General features: G+C 39.2%; 1 protein-coding gene across 50 annotated transcripts in view; it reads left to right on the top strand.

Moving 5' to 3' along the window:
- Ccdc7a (coiled-coil domain containing 7A) overlaps positions 1 to 22,236 on the top strand; it is a 410,765-nt gene that overhangs the window by 144,690 nt on the left and 243,839 nt on the right. For 47 of the 50 annotated variants that reach the window (XM_063278219.1, XM_063278211.1, XM_063278233.1 and 44 more), the window contains 5 exons: positions 9,264 to 9,380; positions 11,904 to 12,020; positions 14,560 to 14,676; positions 17,170 to 17,286; positions 19,849 to 19,965. In XM_063278219.1, coding sequence (XP_063134289.1) covers positions 9,264 to 9,380; positions 11,904 to 12,020; positions 14,560 to 14,676; positions 17,170 to 17,286; positions 19,849 to 19,965 — 585 coding nt within the window. The remainder of the gene's footprint in view (positions 1 to 9,263; positions 9,381 to 11,903; positions 12,021 to 14,559; positions 14,677 to 17,169; positions 17,287 to 19,848; positions 19,966 to 22,236) is intronic. The other 3 variants (XM_063278208.1, XM_063278242.1, XM_063278243.1) reach the window with 3 other exon arrangements.

The following is a 22,236-nucleotide window of genomic DNA, read 5'->3' as shown; positions in this document are numbered from 1 at the left end:
GTTGAGTATATTTTTAGCTATCCTGGGTTTTTTGTTATTCCAGAAGAATTTGCGAATTGTTCTAGCTAACTCTATGAAGAAGTGGGATGGAATTTCAATGGGAATTGCATTGAATCTGTAGATCGCTTTTGGTTAAATGCCATTCTTCACTATATTAATCCTGCCAATCCATGAGCATGGGAGACATTTCCATCATCTGAGATCTTCTTCAATTTCTTTCTTCAGAGGCTTGAAGTTCTTATGATATAGATCTTTTACTTGTTTGCTTAAAGTCACATCAAGGTATTTTATATTATTTGGAACTATTATGAAGAGTGTCATTTCCCTAACTTCTTTCTCAGCCTATTTATCTTTTTTTATTAACTTGAGTATTTCTTATTTACATTTTGAGTGTTATTCCCTTTCCCAGTTTCTGGGCAAACATCCCCCTAATCCCTCCCCCTCCCCTTCTTTATGGGTGTTCCCCTCCCCATCCTTCCCCCATTGCCACCCTCCCCCCAACAATCTAGTTCACTGGGGGTTCAGTCTTAGCAGGAACCAGGGCTTCCCCTTTCACTGGTGCTCTTACTAGGATATGCATTGCTACCTATGAGGTCAGAGTCCAGGGTCAGTCCATGTATAGTCTTTAGGTAGTGGCTTAGTCCCTGGAAGCTCTGGTTGCTTGGCATTGTTGTACATATGGGGTCTCGAGCCCCTTCAAGCTCTTACAGTTCTTTCTCTGATTCCTTCAACAGGGGTCCTATTCTCAGTTCAGTGTTTTGCTGCTGGCATTCGCCTCTGTATTTGCTGTATTCTGGCTGTGTCTCTCAGGAGTGATCTACACCCGGCTGCTGTCGGCCTGTACTTCTTTGTTTCATCCATCTTGTCTAATTGGATGGCTGTATATGTATGGGCCACATGTGGGACAGACTCTGAATGGGTGTTCCTTCTGTGTCTGTTTCATCTTTGCCTCTCTCTTCCCTGCCAAGGGTATTCTTGTTCCCCTTTTAAAGAAGGAGTGAAGCATTCACATTTTGATCATCCGTCTTGAGTTTCATTTGTTCTGTGCATCTAGGGTAATTCAAGCATTTGGGCTAATATCCACTTATCAATGAGTGCATACCATGTGTGTTTTTCTGTGATTGGGTTACCTCACTCAGGATGATATTTTCCAGTTCCAACCATTTACCTACAAATTTCATAAAGTCATTGTTTTTGATAGCTGAGTAATATTCCATTGTGTAGATGTACCTCATTTTCTATATCCATTCCTCTGTTGAAGGGTATCTGGGTTCTTTCCAGCTTCTGGCTATTATAAATAAGGGTGATATGAACATAGTGGAGCACGTGTCTTTTTTTATATGTTGGGGCATCTTTTGGGTATATGCCCAAGAGAGGTATAGCTGGATCCTCCAGCAGTTCAATGTCTAATTTTCTGAGGAACCTCCAGAGTGATTTCCAGAATGGTTGGACCAGTCTGCAATCCCACCAACAATGTAGGAGTGTTCCTCTTTCTCCGCATCCTCGCCAGCATCTGCTGTCACCTGAGTTTTTGATCTTAGCCATTCTCACTGGTCTGAGGTGAAATCTCAGGGTTGTTTTGATTTGCATTTCCCTTATGACTAAAGATGTTGAACATTTCTTTAAGTGTTTCTCAGCCATTCGGCATTCCTCAGCTGTGAATTCTTTGTTTAGCTCTGAACCCCATTTTTTAATAGGGTTATTTGTCTCCCTGCAGTCTAACTTCTTGAGTTCTGTGTATAGTTTGGATATAAGGCCTCTATCTGTTGTAGGATTGGTAAAGATCTTTTCCCAATCTGTTGGTTGCCATTTTGTCCTAACCACAAAGAAGCTTAAAGAAGCTTAAAGAAGCCTTTGCAGTTTTATGAGACCCCATTTGCCAATTCTTGATCTTAGAGCATAAGCCATTGGTGTTTTGTTCAGGGAATTTTCTCCAGTGCCCATGTGTTCAAGACGGTTCCCTAGTTTTTCTTCTATTAGTTTGAGTGTATCTGGTTTGACGTGGAGGTCCTTGATCCACTTGGACTTAAGCTTTGTACAGGGTGATAAGCATGGATCGATCTGCATTCTTCTACATGCTGACCTCCAGTTGAACCAGCACCATTTGCTGAAAATGCTATCTTTTTTCCATTTGATGGTTTTGGCTCCTTTGTCAAAAATCAAGGGACCATAGGTGTGTGGGTTCATTTCTGGGTCTTCAGTTCTGTTCCATTGGTCTATCTGTCTGTCTCTGTACCAATACCATGCAGTTTTTATCACTATTGCTCTGTAATACTGCTTGAGTTCCGGGGTAGTGATTCCCCCTGAAGTCCTTTTATTGTTGAGGATAGTTTTAGCTATCCTGGGTTTTTTGTTATTCCAGATGAATTTGCAAATTGTTCTGTCTAACTCTTTGAAGAATTGGATTGGTATTTTGATGGGGACTGCATTGAATGTGTAGATCGCTTTTGGTAAAATGGCCATTTTTACTATATTAATCCTGCCAATCCATGAGCATGGGAGATCTTTCCATCTTCTGAGGTCTTCTTCAATTTCTTTCTTCAGAGTCTTGAAGTTCTTATTGTACAGATCTTTTACTTGCTTTGTTAAAGTCACACCGAGATACTTTATATTATTTGGGTGCATTATGAAGGGTGTCTCTGTTTAATTTCTGTTTCCATGATCTGTCCATTGATGAGAGTGGGATGTTGAAATCTCCTACTATTATTGTGTGAGGTGCAATGTGTGTTTTGAGCTTTAGTAAGGTTTCTTTTACGTATGTAGGTGCCCTTGTATTTGGGACATAGATATTCAGGATTGAGAGTTCATCTTGGTGGATTTTTCCTTTGATGAATATGAAGTGTCCTTCCTTATCTTTTTTGATGACTTTTAGTTGAAAATTGATTTTATTTGATATTAGAATGGCTACTCCAGCTTGCTTCTTCGGACCATTTGCTCGGAAAGTTGTTTTCCAGCCTTTCACTCTGAGGTAGTGTCTGTCTTTGTCTCTGAGGTGTGTTTCCTGTAGGCAGCAGAATGCAGGGTCCTCGTTGCGTATCCAGTTTGTTAATCTATGTCTTTTTATTGGGGAGTTGAGGCTATTGATGTTGAGAGATATTAAGGAATAGTGATTATTGCTTCCTGTTATATTCATATTGGATGTGAGGTTATGTTTGTGTGCTTTTCTTCTCTTTGTTTTGTTGCCAAGATGATTAGTTTCTTGCTTCCTCTAGGGTATAGCTTGCCTCCTTATGTTGGGCTTTACCATTTATTATCCTTTGTAGTGCTGGATTTGTAGGAAGATATTGTGTAAATTTGGTTTTGTCATGGAGTATCTTGTTTTCTCCATCTATGTTAATTGAGAGTTTTGCAGGATACAGTAACCTGGGCTGGCATTTGTGTTCTCTTAGGGTCTGTATGACATCAGTCCAGGATCTTCTGGCCTTCATAGTTTCTGGCGAAAAGTCTGGTGTGATTCTGATAAGTCTGCCTTTATATGTTACTTGACCTTTTCCCCTTACTGCTTTTAATATTCTTTCTTTATTTTGTGCGTTTGGTGTTTTGACTATTATGTGACGGGAGGTGTTTCTTTTCTGGTCCAATCTATTTGGAGTTCTGTAGGCTTCTTGTATGCCTATGGGTATCTCTTTTTTTAGGTTAGGGAAGTTTTCTTCTATGATTTTGTTGAAGATATTTACTGGTCCTTTGAGCTGGGAGTCTTCACTCTCTTCTATACCTATTATCCTTAGGTTTGATCTTCTCATTGAGTCCTGGATTTCCTGTATGTTTTGGACCAGTAGCTTTTTCTGCTTTACATTATCTTTGACAGTTGAGTCAATGATTTCTATGGAATCTTCTGCTCCTGAGATTCTCTCTTCCGTCTCCTGTATTCTGTTGGTGAAGCTTGTATCTACAGCTCCTTGTCTCTTCTTTTGGTTTTCTATATCCAGGGTTGTTTCCATGTGTTCTTTCTTGATTGCTTCTATTTCCATTTTTAATTCCTTCAACTGTTTGATTGTGTTTTCCTGGAATTCTTTCAGGGATTTTTGTGTCTCCTCTCTATGGGCTTCTACTTGTTTATTTATGTTTTCTTGGAATTCTTTCAGGCATTTTTGCGAATCCTCTCTGTAGGCTTCTACTTGTTTATTAATGTTGTCCTGTGTTTCCCTAAGGGAGTTCTTCACGTCTTTCTTGAAGTCCTCCAGCATCATGATGAAATATGATTTTGAAACTAGATCTTGCTTTTCTGGTGTGTTTGGATATTCCATGTTTGTTTTGGTGGGAGAATTGTGCTCCGATGGTGCCATGTAGTCTTGGTTTCTGTTGCTTGGGTTCCTGTGGTTGCCTCTTGCCATCAGATTATCTCTAGTATTACTTTGTTCTGCTATTTCTGACAGTGGCTAGACTGTCCTATAAGCCTGTGTGTCAGGAGTGCTGTAGACCTGTTTTCCTGTTTTTTTTTTCAGCCAGTTATGGGGACAAAGTGTTCTGCTTTCGGGCGTGTAGTTTTTCCTCTCTACAGGTCTTCAGCTGTTCCTGTGGGCCTGTGTCTTGAGTTCACCAGGCAGGTCACTTGCAGCAGAAAAGTTGGTCTTACCTGTGGTCCCGAGCCTCAAGTTTGCTCATGGGGTGTTACTTATGAGATCTCTGCGGCGGCAGCAACCAGGAAGATCTGCGCCGCCCTTTCTGGGGGAGCTTCAGTGCACCAGGGTTCCAGATGGCGTTTGGTGTTTTCCTCTGGCGTCCGAGATGTGTGCAGGGTGCAGTCTCTTCTGGTTTCCCAGGCGTGTCTGCCTCTTTGAAGGTTTAGCTCTCCCTCCCACGGGATTTGGGTGCAGAGAACTGTTTTTCTGGTCTGTTCCTTCAGATTATGGCGGTGTCTCAGGCGCAGCGGTCCTCCTGCTCCTGGGCCCTCCTCTGCGGGAACCCAGAGGCCGTATACAGTTTCCTCTTGGGCCAGGGATATGGGCAGGGGTGGGCAGTGTTGGTGGTCTCTTCCGCTCTGCAGCCTCAGGAGTGCCCACCTGATCAAGCGGTGAGGTCTCTCTCCCCCGGGGTCTGGGAGCAGAGAGCTGCTGAGGGCCGGGCTCCGTGGGTTTGGGGCTCCCGGTAAACACAGGAAGTGCCCGGTCCTAGAGGAATTCTGCCTCTGTGTGTCCCAAGTTCACCAGGCAGGTCACTTGCAGCAGAAAAGTTGGTCTTACCTGTGGTCCCGAGCCTCAAGTTCGCTTGCGGGGTGCTGCACACCAGCTCTCTGTGGCGGCAGCAACCAGGAAGATCTGCGCCGCCCCTTCCGGGAGCTTCCGTGCAGCAGGGTTCCAGATGGCGTTTGGTGTTTTCCTCTGGTGTCCGAGATGTGTGCAGGGTGTAGTCTCTTCTGGTTTCCCAGGCGTGTCTGCCTCTTTGAAGGTTTAGCTCTCCCTCCCACAGGATTTGGGTGCAGAGAACTGTTTATCTGGTCTGTTCCTTCAGATTATGGCGGTGTCTCAGGCGCAGCGGTCCTCCTGCTCCTGGGCCCTCCTCTGTGGTCCCGAGGCTCAAGTTCACTCACGGGGTGCTGCCCACGAGCTCTCTGTGGCGGCAGCAACCAGCGCATTTGGTTTTTTGACTATTATGTAATGGGAGGAGTTTCTTTTCTGGTCCAATCTATTTGGAGTTCTGTAGGCTTCTTGTATGTTTATGGGCATTTCTTTCTTCAGGTTAGGGAAGTTTTCTTTTATAATTTTGTTGAAGATATTTACTGATCCTTTGAGTTGGGAGTCTTCACTCTATTCTATACCTATTATACTTAGGTTTGATCTTCTCATTGAGGCCTGTATTTCCTCTATGTTTTGGGCCAGTAGCCTTTTCCATTTTACATCATCTTTGACCATTGTGTCGATGATTTCTATGGAATCTTCTGCTCCTGAGTTTCTCTGTTCTATGTCTTGCATTCTGTTGTTGATGCTTGTATCTACGGCTCCTTGTCTCTTCCTTTGGTTTTCTATATCCAGGGTTGTCTCCCTTTGTGCTTTCTTTATTGTTTCTATTTCTGTTTTTAATTCTTTCAGCTGTTTGATTGTGTTTTCCTGTATTTCTTTCAGGGATTTTTGCATTTTCTCTCTATTGGCTTCTGCCTGTTTATTTGTGTTTTCCTGCATTTCTCTAAGGTGGTTCTTCATGTCTTTCTTGAAGTCCTCCAGCATCATGATCAAATGTGATTTTAAATCTAGATCTTGCTTTTCTCGTGTGTTTGGATATTCAGTGCTTGCTTTGGTGGTAGAGTTGGGCTCTGATGATGCCATCTGGTCTTTGTTTTTGTTGCTTGTGTTCCTGTTCCTGCCTCTTGCCATCATGTTGTCTCTGGTGTTATCTTGTTCTGCTCTTTCTGACAGTGGGTATACCGTCCTATAGGCCTGTGTGCCAGGAGTGCTATAGACCTGTTTTCCTCTTCTCTTTCATCTGGTTATGGGAACAGATATTTCTGCTTTTAGGCGTGTAGTTGTTCCTGTCTACTGGTCTTCAGGTGTTCCTGTGGGCATGTGTCCTGAGTCCACCAGGCTGGGCACTTGGAGCAAAAAAGTTGATCTTACATCTCGTCTCGAGACTGGAGTCTCTTCTCAGATCTGGGTTTCAGCTCTCAGTAAGGGCAGCAACCAGAAGGGCCTGCCCCCACTTTGCTAGGGACCCTGTGGACAGGGGTCCCAGATGGCACTAGGCATTTTCCTCTAGAGTCAGAAATGTGGGCAGAAAGTAGTCTCCTCTAGCTTCCCAGGCATGTCTGCCCCTCTGAAGGTTTAGCTCTCCCTACCATGGGATTTGGGTGCAGGGAGCTGTTTGACCAGGTCCCTTCAGATCTGGGCGGTGTCTGGGCTGCAGCGTTGAGTGCCCCTATTTTCCTGTTCCCAGAGGCCCTGTTCAGTTTCCTCTTGTGCCAGGGGTGGGCAGTACTGGAGGTCTCTCCTGCCCTGCAGTCTCAGGTTGCCCACCTGTTTGGGTGGTGAGCTCTCTCTCCCGAGGAGTTTGGGAGCAGGGAGCTGTGGGCCGGGATCAGGGAGCTTCGGGCCTCTTCTATTTCCATTTTTAAGTCCTGGTTCATTTTGTTCCATTCTTCACCTGTTTCCTTGTGGTTTTTTTTGTAATTCTTTAAGAGATTTTTGTGTTTCCTTTTTAAGGGCTTCTATTTGTTTATGTGTGCTGTCCTGTATTTCTTTAAGGGAGTTATCTATGTCCTCCTTAAAGTCCTTTATCATTATCATGAGCTGCGACTTTAAATACAAATCTTGCTATTTTGGTGTGTTTGGATATCCAGCATTTGCTTTTGTTGGAGAATTGGCCTCTGATGATGCCCAGTAGTCTTGGTTTCTGTTGCTACAATTCCTGAGGTTGTCCCTGGTGTTAGCTTGTCTTGCTCTCTCTGACAGTGGCCTGACCCTCTTGTAAGCCCTCGTGTCAGCACTTCTGTAGAGTTTTTTCTTTTAGCCACATCTCGGAACAGAGAGCTGTTTCTGGGTTTGTGTGGCCTGAAGCCTCCAGCAGGTCTCCTGAAGCAGAAGAGTTGATCTTACCTCTGCTTTCAGGTGTGTCAATACGTTGGAGACTGGTTTCCAGATCTGGGAACAGATAGATACCGAAAGGGTCCTGCCCCTGACTGCTCCTAGGTTTCTGTATCCAGAGGACTCTAGGTAGGTTCCTCTTGGCAAGGAATTTAAGCTGAAGTGATGGTCTCCCCTGAGCTCTCAGGATTGTCCACACTTCTGAGAGTCCAGGTCTGTTCCCCATGGGATTTGGATACAGAGAGCCGTGGGACCGGTTCAGCTCTGTTAAGAAAGATTTCAACAATGTGTGGGAGAATATTAGTGGTGACAACAACTGATTTCACATAAAGTTAAAGTTATTATACACCTGTATGTGGAAAATGTATGAAAATGACACAGGAGATATCAACTCTGCATATTAATTTTTCTCTTCTTGAAAGACAGTCATGGTTTTATGATGAAAAACAATGTCATGGATCACAGGTACCCAGAGTTGTTCAGCATTGAACAATATGATCATAACAAACCAATGATCACAGCTTATAAAAATAGTCTCATTTTTGGTTAGAACTCACTTACTCTGACAATGTATGCTTCATTACTCATAGTCATGAAAACAGGTTTATTTTCCTACCACTGAAGTTGTTTTGGGTAACAAATGTAATGGATAAACTGGATGTTTCTACAGTAAAATCCTACCTTAAAATGAAAACATACATAAAACTATCCTTTGTAGACATGAGGCTGACTATAAGGTGGAGCTTGAAATGAAAGTATTTCAGAAACTCTGTCAGTAACTAGGGCCAGAGCATCTTGAGGAACCCTTACCTATATCATTCAGTAGTGGGATCCATTTACCATACTTAGATCACTGTGTGTCCTCTGATCAAAGTGCTGTCTTAATGGTAACTGTTTTTCCATTCTGTGTGCAATTAGATGAGGATATTACTGTCTACCAGCTAGCACAGGTTTAGAGAGAATGTAATCTAGCTAGGTAAGCACTTGCAAGATGCCTCAGAAGGTAAAGTCATGTAAGGTCTCCATGTAACCAAAATGGAAATGTCACAAATTAGTATGACCTTCATAATTATATGCACATAGACATGCACATACACAATAACAATAATCAGTAAAGTCAGTTTAGCTAGGTAACCAGTGAAGGTGGCCAGAACAAAACTAAGTATAGATCAGAGTCTGAATAGATCTCAACATTTTTTTTCTCACTTTACCATGACCTTAGATAATCCCATAGTATCTCTGAAAAGAGTGGTCTCATCATTTTCCTTAGTGCATAGGCCATTCTGCAACACCAAAATGGTACAAAACAAAGAAGTCGAGAGTCTCAGATGTTCCTCCATCTTCATGCATTGTACCTGCCATGGTTCTGCAGAAAGTTATCACTGTTGTACCCTGAGTTAACAAGGCTACTTCATTAAGGCAGAAGGATATATTCATGTTTCTGTAGTCTTTATAAATGAATGGTGAAATGAAGTCAGGAGACTTGCATTTATTATTATTTTTTAAGTAATGAACATAAAGTACAAGGCTGTAGCAAACTTATCAGAAATTCGAATTTATGCATTTTACACAGGGAATTTTGGAGACAAAGATTGATATATCCTATTCTAGCATTTCCATGATGGTCTTGAAACCCCTTGTAACTCCCTCCTGAATACTGAGATTCTAGGCGTGTGCCACACACAAATTTTCAAACATTTTAAAATATTTTGAATTAAATATACCTGATTCATTCACTTCCTTTTTTAGTAGCTGATGGAGCATATAGCCCTCCAAATCAAGTTTCATTCTCAAAATCAGACACAGAAACAGCGAAGCAAGTATCTTCTAAAAGAAAAAGAAATGTTGGTCAGGATAACATTCCAGGTAACTTTGGTCTATATAAGGTTTTTCAGGTGGTCTTTTATTTTGTTTCATAAATCAGCATTTAAGAATATAGTTACCAAAACTTACTCCTGCACTAAGAGACTATACCCCTACGATAAGAAAGAATTAATACTAGAAGTATATAGCATAGGCTGGCCTTGAACTTGAATTACTTCCAAGCAGAAGTTTTGGTTCTATGATTATTTAATAACTAGTAAAATATGGTAATACTTCAGTCTCAAAAGCATATAGTTTCCCATACTAGTGTCTGTCAGAGTTTCAGTGTATCTATATGGTTTTGTGGTAACTCAAATGTCTATGCCCATAGTATAATTTGACCAAGTTGACTCCTTTGCGGAGGCATCAGAAGCAGAACATGAAAACACATCTTGCCTGCTAGCTATCCTACAAGTACACACACACACACACACACACACACACACACACACACACACACACACAAACGTCCCACAGCTTTTAAAGCCCGTGGTTTCATTGACCATTCAAGTGGTGGCCTTCTGGAGGCCATCGGTTCCAGTCACAAATATAGACACTATTCTGATAAGCAAGTCAAATAGAAATGAGGAGACAAAGAGCCTAAGGGGTTATCTAGAAAGCCTTGTTAAGACCCCTAGCTCTCCTCCTATTTATGACGTCTAGTATAAAAATACTCTCAGATAACCTAACAAGTCCGTGTTAAGGAACTTTCTGGTATCAGGGAAATGAGTGTAGATGTATGAATAATCCCATCTGCAATGTACCTCTTTTATGTTTTGAGTCATTAGAATTGAAAACTTAGCAATTTCCTCTAGACTCTATGGTCTAGGGTATCATGCTATAGATATCAGAGCCATGGGTTTGACTTGGCTTCTAGAGGTGTTTATTGAATCTGTCTATAATGGGAAAAGTAGCATGGGTAGGAAAAATAGAATATTTAGTCCTTAGGTAGTATTCTTGCTAGGGTGATGTGATGACATCAATATGGTAGAAGACTGATCTTTCCTCTCAAATAGAACATTCAGAGGTTCTACCATAGAGCTGTCAATTATGGAGGAGCCTTTCAGCAACTCTGTAGAAGAATACTAGTGGTGAAAACAAATCATTCCATGTAAAGTGAAAGTGATCATGCACATGTATGTGGGATTAAGTATGAAAAAAAAAGAAACTGAAAATATCAATTCTCTGTATTAGTGTGTCTCTACTTGTAAGACAGTCACAGCGTTTATTACATAAAACAATGTCATGGAACACTGGTTGCCAGGGTTGTACAACCTTGAACAATATGAACTTGGCAAGGCCAAAAACTCTGTGTGCACAAATACTACTTACTTTGACAATATTTGCTTCATTAATGGAAGTCATGACAACAGCTTTATTTTTTTCCATCTGAAGTTGTTTTGGGTAACAAATGTAATGGATAAACTGCATGTTTCTATAGTACAAGCCTACCTTAAAATGAAAATTTGCATAAAACGATCTTTGTGGACTGGAGGCTGGGTGTAAGGAGGAGCTTGAAATCAAATTATTTCAGTCATTCTGTCAGTAACTAGGGCCAGAAAATATTGTGGAACTCTTACCTAGATCATCCAGGAATGGGGTCCATTTACCATCCGTAGGTCACTGTGTGTCCTCTGATCAAAGTGCTGTCGTAATGGTAACTGTTTTTCCATTCTGTGCCCTCTTAGATGAAGATATTACTGTCTACCAGCTAGCACAGGTTTAGAGAGAATTTAATATAGCTAGGTATGTACCTGCAAGATGCCTTAGAACGTTAAGTCATGTAAGGTCTCCATGTAACCAAAATGGAAATTCCATAAATTAGTATGAACTTCATAATCATATGCACATAGACATGCACATACACAATAACAATAGTCAGTAAAGTCAGTTTAGCTAGGTAACCAGTGAAGGGGGCCGCAATAAAACTGAGTATAGATCAGGGTCTTTGTATAGATCTCAACTTTTTTTTTCTCACTTTACTATGACCTTGGATAATCCCATGGTATCTCTGCAAAGAGTGGTCTCCTCATGTTCCTCAGTCCATAGGCCTTTGTGCAACACCAAAATGGTACCCAATAATGAAGTTGAGAGTCTCAGATGTTCCTCCATCTTCATGCAGTGTTCCTGCCATGGTTCTGAAGAAAGTTATCAATGTTGCACCCTGAGTTAACAAGGCTACTTCATTATGGCAGAAGGACATATTCATGTTTCTGTAGTCTTTATAAATGAATGGTGAAATGGGGTCAAGAGACTTGCATTTATTATTATTTTTAAGTAATGAACATAAAGTACAATGGTGTAGCAAACTTATCAGAAATTTGAATATATGCATTTTACACAGGGAATTTTGGAGACAAAGATATATATATATATATCCTATTCTAGCATTTCCATGGTGGTCTGGAAACCCCTTGTAACTCCCGCCTGAATACTGAGATTCTAGGCGTGTGTAACATGCAAATTTTCAAACATTTTAAAATATTTTGAATTAAATATACCTCATTCATTCACTTCCTTTTTTAGAAGCTGAAGGAGCATATAGCCCTCCAAGTCAAGTTTCATTCTCAAAATCAGACACAGAAACAGTGAAGCAAATATCTTCTAAAAGAAAAAGGAATGTTGGTCAGGATAACATTCCAGGTAACTTTGGTCTATATTAGGTTCTTAAGGTGGTCTTTTATTTTGTTTCCTAAATCTGCATTTAAGAATATAGTTACCAAAACTTACTCCTGCACTAAGAGACTATACCCCTACCATAAGAAAGAATTAATACTAGAACAATATAGGATAGGCTGGCCTTGAACTTGAATTACTTCCAAGCAGAAGTTTTGGCTCTAAGGTTATTTAATAACTAGTAAAATATGGTAATACTTCAGTCTCAAAAGCAGATAGTTTCCCATACTAGTGTCTTTCAGAGTTTCAGTGTATCTATATAGTTTTGTGGTAACTCAAAAGTCTATGGCCATGGTATAATTTGACCAAGATAACTCCTTTGTGGAGGCATCAGAAGCAGAACATGAAAACACAACTTATCTGCTAGCTATTCTACACGTACACACACATACACACACACACACACTCACACACACACACACACACACACACACACACACACACACACACACACACGTCCCACAGCTTTTACAGCCCGTGGTTTCATTGACCTTTCAAGTGGTGGCCTTCTGGAGGCCATCAGTTCCAGTCACAAATATAGATACTATTGTGATAAGCAAGTTAAAGACAAATGAGGAGACAAAGAGCCTAAGGGGTACTCTAGGAAGCCTTGTTAAGTCCTCTAGCTCTCCTCCTATTTATGAAGTGTAGTATAAAAATACTCTCAGATAACCTAATAAGTCGGTGTTAAGGAACTTTCTGGTATCAAGGAATTGAGTGTAGATGTATGAATAATCCCATCTGCAATGTACCTCTTTTATGTTTTGAGTCACTAGAATTGGAAACTTAGCAATTTCCTCTAGACTCTAACGTCTAGGGTATCATGCTTTAGATGTCAGAGCCATGGGTTTGACTTGGCTTCTAGAGGTGTTTATTGAATCTGTCTATACTGGGAAAAGTAGCATAGGTGGGAAAAATAGAATATTTAGTCCTTAGGTAGTATTCTTTGTAGGGTGATGTGATAACATCAATATGGTAGAACACTGATCTTTCCTCTCAAATAGAACATTTAGCAGTTGTACCAAAGAGCTGTCACTTATGGGGGAGCCTTTCAACAACTCTGTAGAAGAATACTAGTGGTGAAAACAAATCATTCCAAATAAAGTGAAAGTGATCATGCACATGTATGTGGGATTAAGTATGAAAAAAGGAAACTGGATATATCAATTCTCTATATTAATGCCCCTCTACTTGTAAGACAGTCACAGCGTTTATTACATAAAACAATGTCATGGATCACAGGTTCTATCTGTTGTACAACCTTGAACCATGTGAACTTGGCAAGGTCAAAAACTCTGTGTGCACAAATAATATTACTTTGACAATATGTGTTTCATTAATGCAAGTCATGAGAACAGCTTTATTTTTCTCCATCTGAAGTTATTTTGGGTAACAAATGTAATGGACAAACTGCATGTTTCTATAGTACAAGCCTACCTTAAAATGAAAATTTGCATAAAACTACCTTTGTGGACTAGAGGCTGGGTGTAAAGAGGAGCTTGAAATCAAATTATTTCAGTCATTTTGTCAGTAACTAGGGACAGAAAATATTGTGGAACCCTTACCTAGATCATCCAGGAATGGGGTCCATTTACCATCCGTAGGTCACTGTGTGTCTCTGATCAAAGTGCTGTCTGAATGGTAACTGTTTTTCCATTCTTGCCCTCTTCGATGAAGATGTTACTGTCTACCAGCTAGCACAGGTTTAAAGAGAATTTAATATAGCTAGGTATGCACCTGCATGATGCCTTAGAACATAAAGTCATGTAAGGTCTCCATGTAACCAAAATGGAAATTCCACAAATTAGTATGAACTTCATAATCATATGCACATAGACATGCATATAGAGAATAAAAATAGTCAGTAAAATCAGTTTAGCTAGGTAACCAGTGAAGGTGGCCGCAACAAAACTGAGTATAGATCAGAGTCTTGAGTATAGATCTCAACATTTTTTTTCTCACTTTACTATGACCTTGGATAATCCCATAGTATCTCTGCAAAGAGTGGTCTCATCATGTTCCTCAGGCCATAGGCCATTGTGCAACACCAAAATGGTACCCAACAAAGAAGTTGAGAGTCTCAGATGTTCCTCCATCTTCATGCAGTGTACCTGCCATGGTTCTGAAGAAAGTTATCAATGTTGCACCCTGAGTTAACAAGGCTACTTCATTATGGCGGAAGGACATATTCATGTTTCTGTAGTCTTTATAAATGAATGGTAAAATGGGGTCAAGAGACTTGCATTTATTTTTATTTTTTAAGTAATGAACATAAAGTACAATGGTGTAGCAAACTTATCAGAAATTTGAATTTATGCATTTTACACAGGGAATTTTGGAGACAAAGATATATATATATATCCTAGGCTAGCATTTCCATGATGATCTTGAAATGCTTGTAACTCCCCCCAATACTGAGATTCTAGGCGTGTGCAACATGCAAATTTTCAAACATTTTAAAATATTTTGAATTAAATATACCTTATTCATTCACTTACTTTTTTAGAAGCAGAAGGAGCATATAGCCCTCCAAGTCAAGTTTCATTCTCAAAATCAGACACAGAAACAGCGAAGCAAATATCTTCTAAAAGAAAAAGAAACTTTGGTCAGGATAATATTCCAGGTAACTATGGTCTATATTAGGTTCTTAAGGTGGTCTTTTTTTTGTTTCCTAAATCTGCATTTAAGAATATAGTTACCAAAACTTACTCCTGCACTAAGAGATTATACCCCTAACAAAAGAAAGAATTAATACTAGAAGTATAAAGGATAGGCTGGCCTTGAACTTGAATTACTTCCAAGCAGAAGTTTTGGCTCTAAGGTTATTTAATAACTAGTAAAATATGGTAATGCTTCAGTCTCAAAAGCAGATAATTTCCATACTAGTGTCTTTCAGAGTTTCAGTGTATCTATACAGTTTTGTGGTAACTCAAAAGACTATACCCATGGTATAATTTGACCAAGTTGACTCCTTTGGGGAGGCATCAGAAGCAGAACATGAAAACACAACTTATCTGCTAGCTATTCTACAGGTACACACACACACACACACACATACACACACATCCCACAGCTTGTACAGCCCGTGATTTCATTAACCTTTCAAATGGTGGCCTTCTGTCGGCCATCGGTTCCAGTCACAAATATAGATACTATTGTGATAAGCAAGTTAAATACAAATGAGGAAGCAAAGAGCCTAAGGGGTTATCTAGGAAGCCTTGTTAAGACCTCTAGCTCTCCTCATATTTATGAAGTCTAGTATAAAAATACTCTCAGATAACCTAATAAGTCGGTGTTAAGGAACTTTCTGGTATCAAGGAAATGAGTGTAGATGTATGAATAATCCCATCTGCAATGTACCTCTTTTATGTTTTGAGTCATTAGAATTGGAAACTTAGCAATTTCCTCTGAACTCTATGGTCTAGGGTATCATGCTTTAGATATCAGAGCCATGGGCTTGACTTGGCTTCTAGAGGTGTTTATTGAATCTGTCTATACTAGGAAAAGTAGCATAGGTGGGAAAAATAGAATATTTAGTCCTTAGGTAGTATTCTTGCTAGGGTGATGTGATAACATCAATATGGTAGAAGACTGATCATTCCTCTCAAATAGAACATTTAGCAGTTTTACCAAAGAGCTGTCACTTATGGGGGAGCCTTTAAACAACTCTGTAGAAGAATACTAGTGGTGAAAACAAATCATTCCATGTAAAGTGAAAGTGATCGTGCACATGTATGTGAGATTAAGTATGAAAAAAGGGAACTGGATATATCAATTCTCTATATTAATGCCCCTCTACTTGTAAGACAGTCACAGTGTTTATTACATAAAACAATGTCATGGATCACAGGTTCTAAGTGTTGTACAACCTTGAACAATGTGAACTTGGCAAGGCTAAAAACTCTGTGTGCACAAATAATATTACTTTGACAATATTAGTTTCATTAATGCAAGTTATGACAACAGTTTTATTTTTCTCCATCTGAAGTTGTTTTGGGTAACAAATGTAATGGATAAAATGGATGTTTCTATAGTACAAGCCTACCTTAATATGAGAATTTGCATAAAACTATGTTTGTGGACTTGAAGCTGGGTTTAAGGAGGAGCTTGAAATCAAAGTATTACACTCATTCTGTCAGTAACTAGGGCCACAAAATATTGTGGATCCCTCACCTAGATCATCCAGGAATGGGGTCCATTTACCATCCTTAGGTCACTGTATGTCCTCTGATCATTGTGCTGTCTTAACTGTAATTGGTTTTCCATTCTGTGCCCTCTTCAATGAGGATATTACTGTACCAGCTAGCACAGGTTTAGAGAGAATTTAATATAGCTAGGTAAGCACCTGCAAGATGCCTTAGAACGTAAAGTCATGTAAGGTCTCCATGTAACTGAAATGGAAATGCCACAAATTAGTATGAACTTCATAATCATATGCATGTAGACATGCACATACACAATAACAATAATCAGTAAAGTCAGTTTAGCTAGGTAACCAGTGAAGGTGGCCGGAACAAAAGTGATTATAGATCAGAGTCTGAGTATAGACCTCAACTTTTTTTTTCTCACTTTACTATGACCTTGGATAATTCCATAGTATCTCTTCAAAGAGTGGTCTCACCATGTTCCTCAGTCCATAGGCCATTGTGCAACACCAAAATGGTACCCAACAAAGAAGTTGAGAGTCTCAGATGTTCCTCCATCTTCATGAGGTGTTCCTGCCATGGTTCTGAAGAAAGTTATCAATGTTGTACCCTGAGTTAACAAGGCTACTTCATTATGGCAGAAGGACATATTCATGTCTCTGTAGTCATTATAAATGAATGGTGAAATGAGGTCAAGAGACTTGCATTTATTGTTATTTTTTAAGTAATGAACATAAAGTACAATGGTGTAGCAAACTTATCAGAAATTCGAATTTATGCATTTTACACAGGGAATTTTAGAGACAAAGATTCATATATCCTAGGCTAGCATTTCCATGATGATCTTGAAACCCCTTGTTTCAAATTCCCTACTGAATACTAAGATTGTAGGCCTGTGCAATATGCAAATTTTCAAACATTTTAAAATATTTTGAATTAAATATACCTGATTCATTCACTTCCTTTTTTAGAAGCTGATGGAGAATATAGCCCTCCAAATCAAGTTTCATTCTCAAAATCAGACACAGAAACAGCGAAGCAAATATCTTCTAAAAGAAAAAGAAATGTTGGTCAGGATAACATTCCAGGTAACTTCGGTCTTTATTAGGTTCTTCAGGTGGTCTTTTATTTTGTTTCCTAAATCTGCATTTAAGAATATAGTTACCATAACTTACTCCTGCACTAAGAGACTATACCCCTAACATAAGAAAGAATTAATACTAGAACTATATAGGATAGGCTGGCCTTTAACTTGAATTACTTCCAAGCAGATGTTTTGGCTCTAAGATTATTTAATAACTAGTAAAATATGGTAATACTTCAGTCTTAAAAGCAGATAGTTTCCCATACTAGTGTCTTTCAGAGTTTTAGTGTATCTATATGGATTTGTGGTAACTCAAATGTCTATGCCCATAGTTTAATTTGACCACATTGACTCCTTTATGGAGGCATCAGAAGCAGAACATGAAAACACATCTTACCTGCTAGCTATCCTACAGGTATACACACACACACACACACACACACACACACACAAACACACAAATGTCCCACAGCTTTTAAAGCCCGTGGTTTCATTGACCATTCAAGTGGTGGCCTTCTGGAGGCCATCGGTTCCAGTCACAAATATAGATACTATTGTGATAAGCAAGTTAAATACAAATGAGGAGACAAAGAGCCTAGGGGGTTATCTAGGAAGCCTTGTTAAGACCCCTCGCTCTCCTCCTATTTATGTCGTCTAGTATAAAAATACTCTCAGATAACCTAACAAGTCCGTGTTAAGGAACTTTCTGGTATCAGGGAAATGAGTGTAGATGTATGAATAATCCCATCTGCAATGTACCTCTTTTATGTTTTGAGTCACTTGAATTGAAAACTTAGCAATTTCCTCTAGAATCTAGGGTCTAGGGTATCATGCTTTAGATATCAGAGCCATGGGCTTAACTTGGCTTCTAGAGGTGTTTATTGAATCTGTCTATACTGGGAAAAGTAGCATGGGTAGGAAAAATAGAATATTTAGTCCTCAGGTAGTATTCTTGCTAGGGTGATGTGATGACATCAATATGGTAAAAGACTGATCTTTCCTTCAAATAGAACATTCAGAGGTTCTACCATAGAGCTGTCAATTATGGGAGAGCCTTTCAGCAACTCTGTAGAAGAATACTAGTGGTGAAAACAAATCATTCCATGTAAAGTGGGAGTGATCATGCACATGTATGTGGGATTAAGTATGAAAAAAAAAGAAACTGAAAATATCAATTCTCTATATTAGTGTCTCTCTACTTGTAAGACAGTCACAGTGTTTATTACATAAAATAATGTCATGGATCACTGGTTGCCAGGGTTGTACAACCTTGAACCATGTGAACTTGGCAAGGCCAAAAACTCTGTGTGCACAAATAATACTTACTTTGACAATATTTGTTTCATTAATGCAAGTCATGACAACAACTTTATTTTTCTCCATCTGAATTTGTTTGGGTAACAAATGTAATGGATAAACTGCATGTTTCTATAGTACAAGCCTACCTTAAAATGAAAATTTGCATAAAACTACCTTTGTGACTGGAGGCTGGGTGTAAGGCGGAGTTTGAACCAAATTATTTCAGTCATTCTATCAGTAACTAGGGCCAGAAAATATTGTGGAACTCTTACCTAGATCATCCAGGAATGGGGTCCATTTACCATCCGTAGGTCACTGTGTGTCCTCTGATAAAAGTGATGTCTTAATGGTAACTGTTTTTCCATTCTGTGCCCTCTTAGATGAAGATATTACTGTCTACCAGCTAGCACAGGTTAGAGAGAATTTAATATAGCTAGGTATGTACCTGCAAGATGCCTTAGAACATAAAGTCATGTAAGGTCTCCATGTAACCAAAATGGAAATGCCACAAATTAGTATGAACTTCATAATCATATGTACATAGACATGCACATAAACAATAACAATAGTCAATAACGTCAGTTTAGCTAGGTAACCAGTGAAGGTGGCCGGATTAAAACTGAGTATAGATCAGAGTCTGAGCTTAGATCTCAACATTTTTTTTCTCACTTTACTATGACCTTGGATAATCCCATAGTATCTCTACAAAGAGTGGTCTCATCATGTTCCACAGTCCATAGGCCATTGTGCAACACCAAAATGGTACCCAACAAAGAAGTTAAGAGTCTCAGATGTTCCTCCATCTTCATGCAGTGTTCCTGCCATGGTTCTGAAGAAAGTTATCAATGTTGCACCCTCAATTAACAAGGTTACTTCATTATGGCAGAAGGACATATTCATGTTTCTGTAGTCTTTATAAATGAATGGTGAAATGGGCTCAAGAGACTTGCATTTATTATATTTTTTAAGTAATGAACATAAAGTACAATGATGTAGCAAACTTATCAGAAATTTGAATTCATGCATTTTACACAGACAATTTTGGAGACAAAGATATATATATATATATATATATATATATATATATATATATATATACATATATGTATATATATATATATATCCTAGGCTAGCATTTCCATGATGGTCTTGAAACCCCTTGTAACTCCCTCCTGAATACTGAGATTCTAGGCGTGTGCAACACCCAAATTTTCAAACATTTTAAAATATTTTGAATTAAATGTACCTGATTCACTTCCTTTTTTAGAAGCTGAAGGAGCACAGAGCCCTCCAAATCAAGTTTCATTCTCAAAATCAGACACAGAAACAGCGAAGCAAATAACTTCTAAAAGAAAAAGAAACTTTGGTCAGGATAATATTCCAGGTAACTTTGGTCTATATTAGGTTCTTAAGGTGGTCTTTTATTTTGTTTCCTAAATCTGCATTTAAGAATATAGTTACCATAACTTACTCCTGCACTAAGAGACTATACCCCTAACATAAGAAAGAATTAATACTAGAAGTATATAGCATAGGCTGGCCTTGAACTTGAATTACTTCCAAGCAGAAGTTTTGGCTCTAAGGTTATTTAATAACTAGTAAAATATGGTAAAACTTCAGTCTTAAATGCAGATAGTTTCCCATACTAGTGTCTGTCAGAGTTTCAGTGTATCTATATAGTTTTGTGGTAACTCAAATGTCTATGCCCATGGTATAATTTGACCAAGTTGACTCCTGTGTGGAGGCATCAGAAGCAGAACATGATAACACATTTTACCGGCTAGCTATCCTACAGGTACACACACATACACACACAGACACACACACACACACACACATAAACACAAACACAGACACTCACACACACACACACTCAAACACAGACAAACACACACACACACACACACGCACACACACACATACACACATACACATCCCACAACATTTACAGCCCGTGGTTTCATTGACCTTTCAAGTGGTGGCCTTCTGGAGGCCATTGGTTCCAGTCACAAATGTAGATACTATTGTGATAAGCAAGTTAAATACAAATGAGGAGACAAAGAGCCTAGGGGGTTATCTAGGAAGCCTTGTTAAGACCTCTAGCTCTCCTCCTATTTATGACGTCTAGTATAAAAATACTCTCAGATAACCTAACAAGTCGGTGTTAAGGAACTTTCTGGTATAAAGGAAATGAGTGTAGATGTATGAATAATCCCATCTGCAATGTACTTCTTTTATGTTTTGAGTCATTAGAATTGGAAACTTAGCAATTTCCTCTAGACTCTATGGTCTAGGGTATCATGCTATAGATATCAGAGCCATGGGTTTGACTTGGCTTCTAGAGGTGTTTATTGAATCTGTCTATACTGGGAAAAGTAGCATAGGTGGGAAAAATAGAATATTTAGTCTTTAGGTAGTATTCTTGCTAGGGTGATGTGATAACATCAATATGGTAGAAGACTAATCTTTCCTCTCAAATAGAACATTTAGCAGTTCTACCATAGAGCTGTCAATTATGGGGGAGTCTTTCAACAACTCTGTGGACGAATACTAGTGGTGACAACAAATCATTACATGTAAAGTGAAAGTGATCGTGCACATGTATGTGGGATTAAGTATGAAAAAAGGAAACTGGATATATCAATTCTCTATATTAGTGCCCCTCTACTTGTAAGACAGTCACAGTGTTTATTACATAAAACAATGTCATGGATCACAGGTTCCAAGGGTTGTACAACATTGAACCATGTGATCTTGGCAGGGCCAAAAACTCTGTGTGCACAAATAATATTACTTTGACAATATTAGTTTCATTAATGCAAGTTATGACAACAGCTTTATTTTCTCCATCTGAAGTTGTTTTGGATAACAAATATAATGGATAAAATGGATGTTTCTATAGTACAAGCCTACCTTAAAATGAAAATTTGCATAAAACTATGTTTGTGGACTTGAGGCTGAGTGTAAGGAGGAGCTTGAAATCAAAGTATTTCAGTCATTCTGTCAGTAACTAGGGCCAGAAAATATTGTGGATCCCTCCCCTAGATCATCCAGGAATGGGGTCCATTTACCATCCGTAGGTCACTGTGTTCCTCTGATCAAAGTGCTGTCTTAATGGTAATTGTTTTTCAATTCTGTGCCCTCTTACATGAGGATATTACTGTCTACCAGCTAGCACAGGTTTAGAGAGAAATTAATATAGCTAGGTAAGCACCTACAAGATGCCTTAGAACATAAAGTCATGTAAGGTCTCCATGTGACCGAAATGGAAATGCCACAAATTAGTATGAACTTCATAATCATATGCACATAGACATGCACATACACAATAACAATGATCAGTAAAGTCAATTTAGCTAGGTAACTAGGGAAGGTGCCCGGAACAAAACTAAGTATAGATTAGAGTCTGAGTAAAGATCTCAACTTTTTTTTTCTCACTTTACTATGACCGTGGATAATTCCATAGTATCTCTGCAAAGAGTGGTCTCATCATGTTCCTCAGTCCATAGGCCATTGTGCAACACCAAAATGGTACCCAACAAAGAAGTTGAGAGTCTCAGATGTTCCTCCATCTTCATGAGGTGTTCCTGCCATGGTTCTGAAGAAAGTTATCAATGTTGTACCTTGAGTTAACAAGGCTACTTCATTATGGCAG

This window comes from Rattus norvegicus, chromosome 19, assembly GCF_036323735.1.
Source record: "Rattus norvegicus strain BN/NHsdMcwi chromosome 19, GRCr8, whole genome shotgun sequence".
Classification (NCBI taxonomy): domain Eukaryota; kingdom Metazoa; phylum Chordata; class Mammalia; order Rodentia; family Muridae; genus Rattus; species Rattus norvegicus.
The sequence above is the reverse complement of the archived record's forward strand: the minus strand, read 5'-3'. Positions and strand labels throughout refer to the sequence as shown.